The 13610-nt window shown below is 29.5% G+C and overlaps 3 protein-coding genes across 4 annotated transcripts; 2 read left to right on the top strand and 1 right to left on the bottom strand.

Moving 5' to 3' along the window:
* The first annotated feature begins 1260 nt into the window (after positions 1-1260).
* LOC139986877 (glyceraldehyde-3-phosphate dehydrogenase 1) lies at positions 1261-4663 on the top strand. Its single transcript, XM_072002579.1, has 7 exons — positions 1261-1785; positions 1865-1988; positions 2202-2317; positions 2614-2877; positions 3355-3515; positions 3735-3929; positions 4320-4663. Exons 1-7 carry the CDS (start codon positions 1708-1710, stop codon positions 4435-4437), a joined length of 1056 nt encoding a protein of 351 aa, XP_071858680.1. The 5' UTR covers positions 1261-1707; the 3' UTR covers positions 4438-4663.
* A 153-nt stretch (positions 4664-4816) lies between these two features.
* Positions 4817-8281, top strand: LOC139986878 (glyceraldehyde-3-phosphate dehydrogenase 2). Its single transcript, XM_072002580.1, has 5 exons — positions 4817-4952; positions 6465-6564; positions 6632-6871; positions 6958-7212; positions 7305-8281. The coding sequence occupies exons 2-5, from the start codon at positions 6487-6489 to the stop codon at positions 7731-7733; spliced, it is 1002 nt and encodes a 333-aa protein (XP_071858681.1). The 5' UTR covers positions 4817-4952; positions 6465-6486; the 3' UTR covers positions 7734-8281.
* Positions 7852-13245, bottom strand: Reps (RALBP1 associated Eps domain containing). 2 transcript variants are annotated; one of them, XM_072002577.1, is made up of 5 exons: positions 12692-13245; positions 10549-11824; positions 10395-10459; positions 9974-10070; positions 7852-9887 (listed from the first exon to the last, which is right to left on the bottom strand). In XM_072002577.1, the coding sequence occupies exons 1-5, from the start codon at positions 12863-12865 to the stop codon at positions 9706-9708; spliced, it is 1794 nt and encodes a 597-aa protein (XP_071858678.1). In that variant the 5' UTR covers positions 12866-13245; the 3' UTR covers positions 7852-9705. The 2 variants fall into 2 exon arrangements, with proteins under 2 accessions (XP_071858678.1, XP_071858677.1); XM_072002576.1 differs by having other exon boundaries at positions 9974-10175; positions 12692-13243.
* Between the last annotated feature and the right edge of the window lie 365 nt (positions 13246-13610).

The following is a 13610-nucleotide window of genomic DNA, read 5'->3' as shown; positions in this document are numbered from 1 at the left end:
TCCGGGCCGAAGTTGTTTAAATGATACTGAAATTTATGATATTATTTATGAATATAGCTGTACGTAATATGATTTATTATATCGGTGTAATTCAAAGTTAAGTATTACCTTCAACGTTTTATTAGAAGGCCATTTGTATCTTAGCTTTTCTGTAATTTTCTGTAGCGAACCTTCCATGTTTAATTGGTATCAGATTACGTTACATTTTATTTTAAATTATGAATTATTTCAGGTCTTCTTCAAACTACAAAATGTTAGAAATGCTTCATAATTTATTCATTTCTTCATTTTAATAATATATATAGTATACATATTCTACTATTACAATATTACAAATTTTATCGAAAATAATATTAGGTCACTTACCGTCGAACCTCCTTAAATAAATACCGTTCTGATAATAAATGTCCATTTCGGTACTTCACAGCTTGAACTGACCTCTTTGACTGCGAGCATGTGTAATACTGTTCATCAAGGAACGTCTTGGGATTAATTCTCCCTTGTAACAATGTTGATGTTTGCTTTCCAATATCAAACTATTTCGCATTTCATAATGGTCGTAGTAGATATGTATGGGCAAAAAAAAAGAATAATAATAATAATATTACTACTGTGGTCTCTCTACGATATTCGTTCAAAGGTTATTGAAAGGAAGATTTCAAAATACACATGTATACATATATATACTATACTGTGTATACATTCAGAACATTTAATTCACATTGCTGTTAACATTTACAAATGTTGATATCGACAGAAATGACCGACTATGAAATCGTACGCACATTTAATTAAATCAACTATACGAATATTTGACGAATTTTCAAACTCTGCTTTCTGTTATATGATGCTTCGTACTGAAAAATTTTTACCTATTTTTACATGAATTTTTAAATTAATTTTCGTTAAACATAAGTTGAACGATTTTGAAAACATGTATTTCTATAAATAGTATTATACATATATAAGATATATGTATGCATGTGTGTACTATGCTATTCTTATTACGATTTTTCAAACCCTTATTTTTACAACAAAAATGTTTTGAATAAAAGTTAAGCAGATTTCAACTGGCAACAAATTGCGATATAAAAAATTCCAAAAAAAATTTTTCGACAAGAAGTCCAGCTCACTTTGACTTCTGTAAATGACACTACGTATTTTCGATTTCATACTGTTGTACCTGATATTAAGACGCATTATATATATACTACTATCATACTATGGAAATGACCTTGGAATATTTAATAACTGGTTAGCTTAACCAGTGCTGTATTTTTATATCAATAACCTTAAAAATTAAGTTTTATACACGAATATTTCTTAATATTCCTTACATTTCTGTTAAAATTTATTTTATTCTCGAGATATTATTTTATACTTTCAAATTGTCAAGATGTTATCTAAAATTCTAAACAATGACAATTTATTTTATAACCGAATTTAACACTCTTTCATTAAATTTTTCATTAATCATGATATGATAAGTTTATATTTTATATTATTTCCGTATATCATAAATGTTTATTATATTATGAACAAATTTTGATAAAAAACTACTTTCCGATATGTCTATTTCAATTTTGTATGCAAATTCGCACTATTGACTTTTTGACGTTTCGGAACAACTAAAATAAGTACAATACAAATGCGGTATATAATTTTGAAATATTATAAACTGATACTAGGAAGCATTTTCGTAAAGTTATGGCGTTTGTAGGAATTAATGGATTTGGAAGAATAGGAAGAATGTGTTTACGTGCTTGTCTTGAAAAGGATGTTACGGTAACGAATTAGTAAAAAATTACATTTACATGCAAATATTTTTATATCAAGCAAGTGTAAAACAAATATATTGTATTAGGTTAAGATGATTAACGATCCGTATATTTCAACTGATTATATGATATATTTATTTAAATTTGACTCGACTCATGGTCCTTATCCTGTAAAGCTGGAATGTGAAAATGGATTTATTATTATCGGAGGTATATTTAATAATTCATATATTATATTTTACTTGAGTCAATTTAATTAATGCTGGCGCTGAACAAATTTTGTATTTAATACTATATACATATTGTATTACTGATATAATGAAGTAAATATATCATTATAATATAAATACAAAAGATCGATTAATAAATTATAGATTCACAAACTTACGAAATTAATACTTGAATCAATTTTTTCTTTTGAAGACAACAAAATAGCTACATCTCAAGAAAAAAACCCATGTAAAATAAATTGGAGGGATGCAGGTGTAACATATGTAATTGAGGCTACTGGGCTTTTTACTACCTTAGAAAAAGCAAGCGTAAGAAAAGAGATTGTTTCTCCATAGCTATTGTTTATAATTTTGGTGTATTTATTAATAGCTGTATTACAATCTCGATTTAATATTTATAATTGTCCATATTATAATGCTACTTAGAAAGCTTTCGTTTATTATCCAAACTTCGTAACTCATTATGAAAAATAGAAATTTTTCTATTTCATGAAAAAACTGAACTTATATGTAATACACACGTAAAAAATTTATAAAAATATATTTAAATTCTATTACATAAGATAAATGTCTAGAGAATAAAGGAAACAACTGCCTCATTTTAGTTACATATGGACGGTGGAGCTAAAAGAGTAATTATTACCGCACCTTCTATAGATGCATCAATGATAGTTTATGGTGTAAATCATGCTTGCTATGATCCAAAAAAAGGTAAAATAATATCAGCTGCTTCTTGCACAACAAATTGTGCAGCACCTATCATTCGATTGATGCATGATAAATTCGACGTTATTGAAGTAATGATCAGTAGCGTACACGCTTTAACATCGATGCAACGAACTTTAGATGGGCCCCTAGAGAGAGGAAAGGTATTTACGAAATATTTTACCAAACTCTCTTTATTCACGAAGACTCGTACTTTTAATAGTTATAAATTCATTGATGCAATTAGTATTATTAATGTGTTACATAAAAAATATTACAGAAATAAAATATGTTACTTAATAAGAAAAGTATTACGTTCCTAATATAGCAATAAAAACACTCTTTAATAAAATAATGTATTTTTTGCCCTTAGTATCGCGGCTATTAAAATAAATCAAATTTTGTCGTCGAATCTAATGTTTACGTTACTTAAAAAACAATAATTTTATATTATGTATTAATAGAGATAGTAACTAGGAATTGATTACGATTAATGATTAACTTAATAAGTTCTTTTATTTTCATATAATATTAGAACGAACGAAACTAATTCGGACTTTAACATTTACTGATATAACTTGTGCATATTGATTTGTTTTACTAATTTAAGAAAATACGTTATAATTGTATCTGTATTGTAGTTGTGGAGAGATGGTAGGGGTGCTCTCCAAAATATTATTCCGACGTCTTCAGGTGCTGCCAAATCATTGGACAAAATTATCCCTGAATTGAAGGGCAAAATATCTGCTATAGCCTTTAGAGTACCAATTCCAAATGTTTCTTTATGTGACATGACTTTTCGGTAATGCCAATTACAGTAATTTACTTGATTACAGTAAAAATTTTATTACATTACATATATATCACATACAATATTACAAGATTTCAAAACAAAAAACATTAATTTTAAAGAACATAGCTTTATATCAACAGTAATTAACTTTCCTTAATTTATAAAATTAATACGAACAAATATCAAATGGCAACATGTGTCATATTCATACAGTTTTATCAATGTTAGAGTTAATAAACCGACAACATATGAAGAAGTGAAGGAAGCAATGAAAACAGCATCAGAGAATGATCTAAATGGTATATTGGGTTATACTGATGATGATTGTGTATCATCCGACTTCAATAAGACAAGTTTTTCGTGTATTTTCGATGCCAAAGCTGGAATTCCCCAGACAAGCACATTCATCAAAGTTGTTGCCTGGTAATTATCAAGTCAAATTATTTCATAAACAATATTTCTGACTTTTGTAAACTTACCGAATCATTTCTTCTATTAATATAATAATCAATTTAAATAACAACACAAGCAATATAAATCTTTCTTAATTATTTATTATTTACTCGTATATGTACATAAATTACATTTATATGCATTTGAAATTTATATATACAGATATAAGTACTATTATCAAATTCTTTTTGAAATCGTAAAATAATAAATTTTATGTTCAATTACTTTAGATTATTTTGTAAAAAATTTTCAAACTGATTAATCTTTAAATATAAATACATAACAAAATTTAACATAAAGTAATTAATAAAGTAAATATAAAGTTTGTTAATTAATTAACGAAAATATAAATATTTGTAGGTATGACAATGAATACGGTTATGCACATCGTATAGTGGATTTGATACAATACATGTATCAAGTTGATTCCGGTAATATACCAGTACCTGTACAGGAGTTAGATGAAAGTGAAGATTAATTACTTCATTCAGTAACAAAAATGTATTATAAGATTACGTTTTATGCAAGGTAATCTTAATATGTATTCTATTCATATCTCCTATTAATTTATATATCTCTTATAAGTTTAATCCCTTATTAATTTTAAACAAAAGATCACTATTGCATTAAAGTTTCATTTATTGCATTTTGTTCTATGTATGTATGTATATCTTGTTTGCTAAATAAAATTGTTGAATAGAGAAGGTTTATATATTGTATAAATATAATGAAAATAAATCTGTATTAATTTCATCTATCTAATTCATTTTTTAAATACACAAATGTTACACGAGAACAAATTTAAATCTAGCGGCTTCTGAATACGTCGATAGGAACGTGTACTCACGTGATCCGAGAATAGCCGATGATGTGCGAAAATAAGGAACGGTTACAGCGCATACGCCTAAAACTGGTACCGGTTATATTAACGTTGCCTGCCCTTCAAATGACACTGCTTTTGTGGTAAGCATAGCGTTCAGATTGTTCTTTCACGTAAGTACCACTAGCTTATAACTTACTCTTAATTTATCGTATGTTTTCCTACAATTTAATTTTTCCACTACATCATATTTATATACAATAAACTACAGTCTTTTAATCGATGTTAATAAAACAATAATAAAATTCAGATTTTTGCTTATATCTAGAATTACATAGCATGTTCTTAGTACATATATATGTACGTTTTATTCACACCGGTTGATATGACGTCATTCAAACCAAGTATCTTTCTATAATAATTTTTGCAATAGTAGATACAAAATCTGTTCCAAAATCTTTGCGAAAACGTGTACTGATAACTTTCTAATATGTCCGAATTTATCTTCGTCGAATCACATTATTTCAATTTTTATTAGCGTTCGTTTTATTATATTTGTTACATATATGCTATGTATTTCATTCCTACTCACGTAACCCAACTTTTTTACTTACTACGAATTTGTTCGATTTCGACGTTGTACAACATTAATTATTTAAAAACGAAATTCAGAATTCACGAACTTTATTAAATATGAAATTATTTGTAAAAGATTTTGATTTTATGAAAAAATCTACTTTTATGCGTACATATGTGCTGTTAATTTGATGTAACACAATCTCTTACAACAATAGATTTTGTTACCGTTACATCAGTATTTTTATATGTTTTGAAAGAATCTAAAAGCTATATTTTAAAATTCAGACAATTATTAAAAGTTACTAATTTTATTTTGAATATAAATTATAGTAACGAATTTTTAAATCGAATAAGATAGTAATACGGTTCATTCTACATACTAATATACATTTCGTTACATACATTTCTTTTGTAATGTTTCAATATTATTACACATAATATTGAATATAAAATATTGAATATAAAGTACTACGTATATCATCGTAAAAGTTGAAGCATGAATATGTGAAAAAGATCACGTTCGTCTTTAAGTACAAACTGGCGTTGAGAGATCTTATTGACCTTGAGTGACCTTTAGTATTAAACCTTGTTTTATAAGACAAATATCTGAATTATAATGTTATTTCTGTTTATAATAAATTATTTAATTTAATAATGCAAACTACAGAAATTATTTTTAATATCAATGCAAGAATATTAGAAACATCTAACTTTATTTGATGTATCTATGTTTATACATTAAATTATTCATGTTTTCGTTAGAATAGTAATATTTACAACAAAACACAATTGAATTTACAATAAATCAAAATATGCATATATGTGTATTTTACTGTATAAATTATTTATTTATATTTCAATATTTTTATATTTGTAATCTAATAAAAAAAAATAATGTTATGCTTTAAATTTAATTATACCAAATAACATCCTGAATATAAAATCATTATAAATCGAAAAAATATATTACGCCTATTTGAGGTTATGCCGTTAATATCGAGATTAACTTCACTTATATCGATCACACAAAAATTACTTTATAAAAGCAAATTGGTATATGCCGAGTCAAAAATATGTTATCAAAAGCTAAACCGCACATTTTCCAGTTGCACAGAAGAAGACGACGACATGAGCAAAATCGGAATTAACGGATTCGGTCGCATTGGCCGTCTTGTGCTTAGGGCCTCTCTTGATCGTGGTGCCCAGGTAAATAATTTGTTAATTTTATATGCCTTTGTACTTCCAAATTTTTTCATTATTATAATTTTAATAGGTTGTAGCCATTAATGATCCTTTCATTGGTTTGGACTATATGGTATATATGTTCAAATATGACTCCACTCATGGAAGATTCAAGGGAGAGGTCAAAGCCGAAAATGGTTGCTTAGTTGTCAATGGCAATAAAATTGCTGTGTTCAGTGAGCGTGAGCCAAAAGCTATTCCATGGGCAAAAGCTGGAGCTGAATATGTTGTAGAATCTACTGGAGTCTTTACTACCATAGAAAAGGCTTCTGTATGTACAAACCTGTATATTTGTTTTAAAAAGAGAAAGAGGGAGAGAAATGTATTCATATATAAATAATTATTTTAATCTTTTAGGCTCATTTGGAAGGTGGTGCAAAGAAAGTTATTATTTCTGCACCGTCAGCTGATGCACCTATGTTTGTTGTTGGTGTTAACCTGGAAGCTTATAATCCAAGTTATAAAGTTATCTCTAATGCTTCCTGCACTACTAATTGTTTAGCTCCTCTTGCTAAAGTTATCCATGACAATTTTGAAATCGTTGAGGGTCTTATGACTACTGTACATGCTATTACTGCTACTCAAAAAACTGTTGATGGACCTTCTGGAAAGGTATATCAAATTTTTCTAATAATATATTTCTTCACTCTATAATTGGTTTCTGTTTTATCATGCTTAATGTTTCCTATTTTGTTTTATAACAGTTATGGCGTGACGGTCGCGGTGCAGCACAAAATATTATTCCAGCTGCAACTGGTGCAGCTAAAGCTGTTGGTAAAGTCATTCCAGCCCTTAATGGAAAACTGACTGGTATGGCATTCCGTGTACCGGTACATAATGTATCGGTCGTTGACTTAACGGTTAGACTTGCCAAACCTGCGTCCTATGATGCTATTAAGGCTAAAATAAAGGAAGCAGCTGAAGGACCCTTGAAGGGAATTTTGGGATATACAGAAGATGATGTAGTATCTTCCGATTTTATTGGTGATAACCACTCCAGTATTTTTGATGCTAAAGCCGGTATACCTTTGAATGATAACTTTGTTAAATTAATTTCGTGGTATGATAATGAATATGGTTATTCTAACCGCGTAGTTGATTTAATTAAGTACATACAAACGAAAGATAACTAAAATTTTACGTATATTTACATGTAACACATTTCGTAAACTGTTCTATATGATAATGTTATATGAGTTATATATCGTTATTTTATAGATACTTCAGATTAAATAACATTTTAACCAGTAGAGTTTCCAACCAACAATTGAGAGTGTAAGATTGAGAATATTTTTAGTAAACCGTTTCTTTCGCACACTACATAGTTGTAACTAATAATATCTAGGCAAAACAAGTACAAAAGGAAGCTGGTTTTAGGGTTTGTCACATTACTTAATTCGAATTTCTGTTTATGGTTTTCAAATATGTTCATAAATATATTCACGTGCAAGTATAATGCATATTTATGAGTTATGTAGTCAACTGTAACGTAAATTATTCTTGGATCATATATAATATTATCTAAGTAAGAGTAATGTATGTTACATTCAATTACTTTATATCATTTTGTTCATTCATCAACATTCACAACCAAGATTTTAACATATTTGACTTCTTCCTGTAATATTATTTACCATTCAACACATTGATATCAATAAAAATTGTTATGAAACTAAGAGAATGTTTTATTTAGTCTTTGAACATTTCTTTATCTTCTTATATATTGATACATTTTTACAGCATTATATGAATAGTAGGAATGGAATAAATCAACAGTTAACTTCCGGTTAACTTACATAATAGTTAACTCATATACTTTCTGTACAACTTCTGTACATTTACAAAAAGATATTTTAATATGATTATTGATTGGAATATTTCTAAATAACTTTAATAAAAGTTCTGGCCATCAGAAGTGGCTGCAATATTAATTACAATATTCTTAAAGTATTGTATTATATGGCACAAGGAATAGTTACTTTATATTTCTCATTTATATTAAATTAGTTTTTATAATGAGATATCGAACAAAACATTTTGCAGAATATTACGTTTATATACAAATTAAGTCATACGATTTATGATGTAATATTTTTTGTTCCGATTGAAAACAATACGTTGAATAATCTAAGTAGAACAAAAGTAGTCCATAAAAATTGAAAGTATCAACGTTTCTTTTTAAAGTATATTTATTCTTTGAGTGTTCTGTTCCTGCAGACTTCATTTTCTCTCATTCCTTGTTCTAATTCTATTTGCTATGTACAATTATCATCATGAAATGAAATACATTGTTACACTTTAGGAATACCAATTTGTTATGCCATGCTGTGAAAAATTTGATGGTACAGCAATACGAAAATACAGTTTTATTTTGTTGTCGTAAACAATAAATATCTATCACTCGCTTTTATAGTATGTTTTTTTTTATAGTTTTGTAGTATACAATAATCATCAAGCTTTCACTATAGCTTGATGCGATTATTCAACTTTAAAAACCTTGTAATATATAAAGAACTATTTCTCAGCAATTTAGTACAGTACTATGCATAAAAAATATAAGTTTTTAAAATTATTTGAACGTTAAAATGCTGTAACATTTGAATACTAGAGAGTGGCAGATGTTACTACAATATTTGTACCCACGCTTCTATAATGCACACTGGAATTATCTGTGAAAGAGGACAAAATGTGAATAATAGCGTAACCACAAAAAATTTTCATTGATATTTCTTCAACGTTTCTGTTCTAGAATGAAAGAAATATCCATTTCCTTTCACTAACACAATTATTCAAGAGCAATTTAAATATTTCTATTAGTAAACCATATATTATTAAAACATGGAAAATATATAAAGGGACATTTAAAATTTAATATTTTAGTAATCAACGATAGAAATAGGTTGAATATTTAAGATTGGATAATTTTTATTAATATCTGCTCTGTAATGTTATTTTTTGGTTACGCTAACTGTTGTGGATGTACGAAACTTTGCAAAAGGAAATACTCTAGACTAGCATGACACATGAGTTACTCGATTTTACAACAAATTTAGGAAAAATTAATAATTCATAGTTTGAAGTTTTTACAAATGATAACAAATTACATCATGTTAAAAGTAAAAGCTTCGCACGAAGATTTATACGTTCCTGAAGTGCGCTAGCTAATTCTCGTGTTAATTCTTCACAAACTAATCGCAGTTCGGCATTTTTCTCCCGTAATTCTTGTAATGTTAATTTCTTTGATTCTTCTAATTCATCTTTAGGAGCATCTTCATCTCCTTCTCGCTCTGTAAATAAAGCAAAAAGTTAAGAGATGATAATACTCTATACACTGAAATTCAAATAAAAAAAATAAAGAAAATGAAAAACTCACTTGGACTGGGTTTTCTATAAATATGAAATGCACCACAGACACCAGTAAATTGCTGTGATTGTGGAGTTTCCAGAGGTGGATTTTCAGGTAGTTCGCTCTTTGGAGAAAAGTGAGAAAAATCAGCAACAAAACCTTGACTTTCATTTAAGGCTTTTTGTCCTTCTCCCTCACTTTTTTGACCAACCAATTTTCGAGGTGAAGTCTGTAGTAGAGATACATGACAAAATTTTCTTTATAACAATAATTTTGCCTACATATTTTAACTTTCCGAATCCATAACATTGTTAACATCTAAAGTATCTGAAATATCTACTGTGCGGATCCATAAAAAGCAGCTTAATTAAATGTAGTTCTCATTATTAATAATTTTAATCTAGGTGTTTAGTAATAGAATGATTAAAAAATAGATGAAAGTACTTACAATTCCAGGAGAGATTCTTGGTGGAACTAGCGGAGGTGCTCCAAGGAAACTTTGACCATTTTTCCCTACAAGAACGCGCACAGTTTGAAGCGTAAAACTTTGCTTTCTCAGCCACAGATGAAAAGTATCGCAGAGTATTGGTAGCAACATATACCTAATTTATTAAGATCAAGACTAGAACTTCTTGCATGTGTTCTGTATGGTCTGGGTGGTGGTGGAGGTGGTGGTTCCTTCTTTGGAGTTACTATAATAGCTTCTTCAGGAGGTGGAGGTGGTTTTTTTATGAGAGGTCGTTGCACCAATGCACTTGCAGTACGTTGGAGATCGTCATCTCCCAACGTAGTGCAGCTGCTACTGTTACCATTTGCTCCAGAGGCAAGAATCGCTGCTTCAGGTGTTAAACGTAATGGTACCGGATGTAGAATTTTAGGATCTTTTTCAACAGCAGATTTTTGAAAATCAAAATTCACTAATTGCAAACCAGGGCTAGTTAAAGAACTGCTAGTCCCAGTTGGTGAATCAACAAATTTTGTCCATTCTTTATTTCTTTCACGAGTACCAGTAGTATTAGGTGGAGTTTTTTGAGTAGCTGTAGTTTGTGGAATAGGTGGTGGACCAGTCTTTTGCTTAAGCAATGGAATTAATAAGGGTGGAGGTAAGACATCAGGTAGAGGCACATGATTTCTTCTTAACACAACAAGATGCATAGCCACAAAAAATTCTTGTAAACTCAACGCTCCATCTCTGGTAATATCTGCGAGTTGCCAAATGCGACTAAGTTCTCCTAAAGGAAGTCCAGACTTTTCAAAAAATGTTCTGGCTATGGGACCGTGTAAAAGCCCCTCAGGATCAAGTTGCAATTGTGTAAATTGAGCAGCATAATATTCACGCTGTTCATCACTAATTATCCATACTTCTTCAGGTGGAAACGAGCCATCACCATCTCCTTCACCTTCATCACTGCTATGACGTTCTGAACTTTCTTCTTCGGTTCCTAGTAATTGCCTCTGCTCTTCGGATACCAACAATCCTTGCCAACCTCCAGATACAGAATCTAATATAGTTTCACCACCTATGTCATTGTTTCTTTCCTGTATTATACTATTTGTTGGAGTAGGTGAATCTGTACTACCGCCAGTTTCCCTTGGAGATTCTGCTTCACTTTCACTTTCTGTGGTACTCTCAGGAGCATGTCGATGACCTTTTAAAGCTCTGTTTGAATCTGAACTTCTTCTACCATCTTCTTCCCCAGATGCTGGCCAAGTAAATCTTGGTAAGGTAATAACATCCAAGGGCATAGTAATTATATCTTTACGGATACTAAGTCCTGCTTGATGAGCTGCTACAAGTTTCAACAGTACATAAAATTGTTTCTTTCCAAGATGTGTACCAATGTGTGCTGCTTCAGTTCCAAAACAGATATCCAATATCTATAAATCAGAAGAATTTATTTTGCAAATAAACATAATTAGTATTTTATTTAAATTTGTCTAATTTAAACATAAATATTTTTATATCTATAGTTGTGTATATGTATAATACATTATATACAAATAATGAATATCATACAAGAAGCAATATATATGCAATAAGCAATATATTAATAAGCAATATATTAATATATATGTAACACATACTTACGAAAGTAATATAAAAGTTTCTTATGCTCAAATAACATTTGACAACATTTTTCAAATAATTCATACTTTTATTTTATATTCTACTTTGTTTATCAACAAAATAAAATATCTTAAATATTATCATCAATTTACTTTATTTGAAATAAACTATTAACATGAGGTTCGTTTCATGTATTTTAAAAATATTGTTTAAATTTGAGAAATTTGAAATTTCTCATTACTTTTGATGTATTCTTTAAACTAATTTGCAAATGTATCTTCATACATTCGATGATCATTGTAATTTTCATTTTTTAATTTTATACTAGAAATTTTTAACATATACATATTTAGAATAATAACATATCGGTATTGACATTGTGACAAAATTGATCATTAAACTATTGTAAAAATACTAACTGATTTTTTTATTCGGAAATGTAAGTACGTAACTGTTTAGTTGGTCATTTAATTAGGATACTTATAATCACTTCGTAACAGTTCCTTAATTCTAACCTTCATAAGCCTTTGTAATTTGCCGATATCACGTCACGTTCGACAAATTAAACGCCCACTTCTATACGATTAAAGAGATGTTATGATCTCAATATTGCAATCGCGTGTGTGACAGAAAACCAACAGCTGACAGACTACGCACAATGAGTTGATATAATTTACCTTCATCGTGACAACCCCTGGTAAATTCGCCGAGCGCAGTAGTTCGGCAACTTTGATTACCGGCACACTGTCGCTGTCTGCATTTTCACAGCAATAACTAAAAATATCTTCATAATATTGATGTTCGGTCATCGTCAGGTGAAGACTCGCCATCGTAATCGACTCCCAATCCATCTTGGCGACAAGTCAGAGCGGAGCAATGAACCGCTTCTACACTCGTTCTCGTTACGTACAAACTGGGTCCGTTCTCTTTCTCTACTCTCCTCCTCTCTCGCACCTTTTAGCTTTTCTTCTATCCGTCTCCGTTGTTGTCCTTCCGTTCTTAACACGGTCTGCTTCACAGGACGGTCGTCTCCAGTATATAGTCACATTGCACGATGATATGATGATCTTGACGAATCCCTTGGGAATGTAAGGCACACTATTTGCAGACTACACCCCATGCATCACAAAATTACCGCTCGACCGCCATCTTTCTGTTCCCTCTGTGTTTGACATTATTATAATCCATGTGCGCATACTACCTGAACTGACATTTCTACGGTATGTGCGCATTAACTTTACTGGATTATAGAGGCTATACTGCGCATGCGTTTTCTTTCATCGCGATAACGCGGGATTTTCCATTTTTTTTTCAATTATTTTATTTGGTCAATTTTTTATTTACTTGACAGTACAATTTTATATTATAGTAGTTCTTTCTTTTTCTCGTATAATATATTTCACGCATATCGATCACATTACAAATGGAAAATTATTTTATTCTTATAATATTTCAATCGTTTTCACTATTTTCGTTTAATGCTTTATGCTTCAATCTGGATGAAGGACAAAATGCTCAAATTATTTTTCTTTTAATAATAATTGAGTATTCTCAAGTTGTGGGCTATGATCATTGCAACGTTATTAAGTAATTCGT

This window comes from Bombus fervidus, chromosome 4 (genome assembly GCF_041682495.2).
Source record: "Bombus fervidus isolate BK054 chromosome 4, iyBomFerv1, whole genome shotgun sequence".
Lineage (NCBI taxonomy): Eukaryota > Metazoa > Arthropoda > Insecta > Hymenoptera > Apidae > Bombus > Bombus fervidus.
This window is presented reverse-complemented; position numbering and strand designations above follow the sequence as displayed.

Bases quoted from the DNA above. Each gene is read 5' to 3' on its own strand.
- LOC139986877 (XM_072002579.1), top strand. From the start codon at position 1,708: ATGGCGTTTGTAGGAATTAATGGATTTGGAAGAATAGGAAGAATGTGT. The intron at 1,786-1,864 runs GTAACGAATTAG...ATATTGTATTAG, and splicing joins GTCTTGAAAAGGATGTTACG to GTTAAGATGATTAACGATCC. The intron at 2,318-2,613 runs GTAAGAAAAGAG...GCCTCATTTTAG, and splicing joins CTACCTTAGAAAAAGCAAGC to TTACATATGGACGGTGGAGC.
- LOC139986878 (XM_072002580.1), top strand. From the start codon at position 6,487: ATGAGCAAAATCGGAATTAACGGATTCGGTCGCATTGGCCGTCTTGTG. The intron at 6,872-6,957 runs GTATGTACAAAC...TTAATCTTTTAG, and splicing joins CTACCATAGAAAAGGCTTCT to GCTCATTTGGAAGGTGGTGC. The intron at 7,213-7,304 runs GTATATCAAATT...GTTTTATAACAG, and splicing joins TTGATGGACCTTCTGGAAAG to TTATGGCGTGACGGTCGCGG.
- Reps (XM_072002576.1), bottom strand. From the start codon at position 12,865: ATGGATTGGGAGTCGATTACGATGGCGAGTCTTCACCTGACGATGACC. The intron at 11,825-12,691 runs GTAAATTATATC...TCTGATTTATAG, and splicing joins CAGGGGTTGTCACGATGAAG to ATATTGGATATCTGTTTTGG. The intron at 10,176-10,394 runs GTAAGTACTTTC...TCTCTACTACAG, and splicing joins CAAGAATCTCTCCTGGAATT to ACTTCACCTCGAAAATTGGT.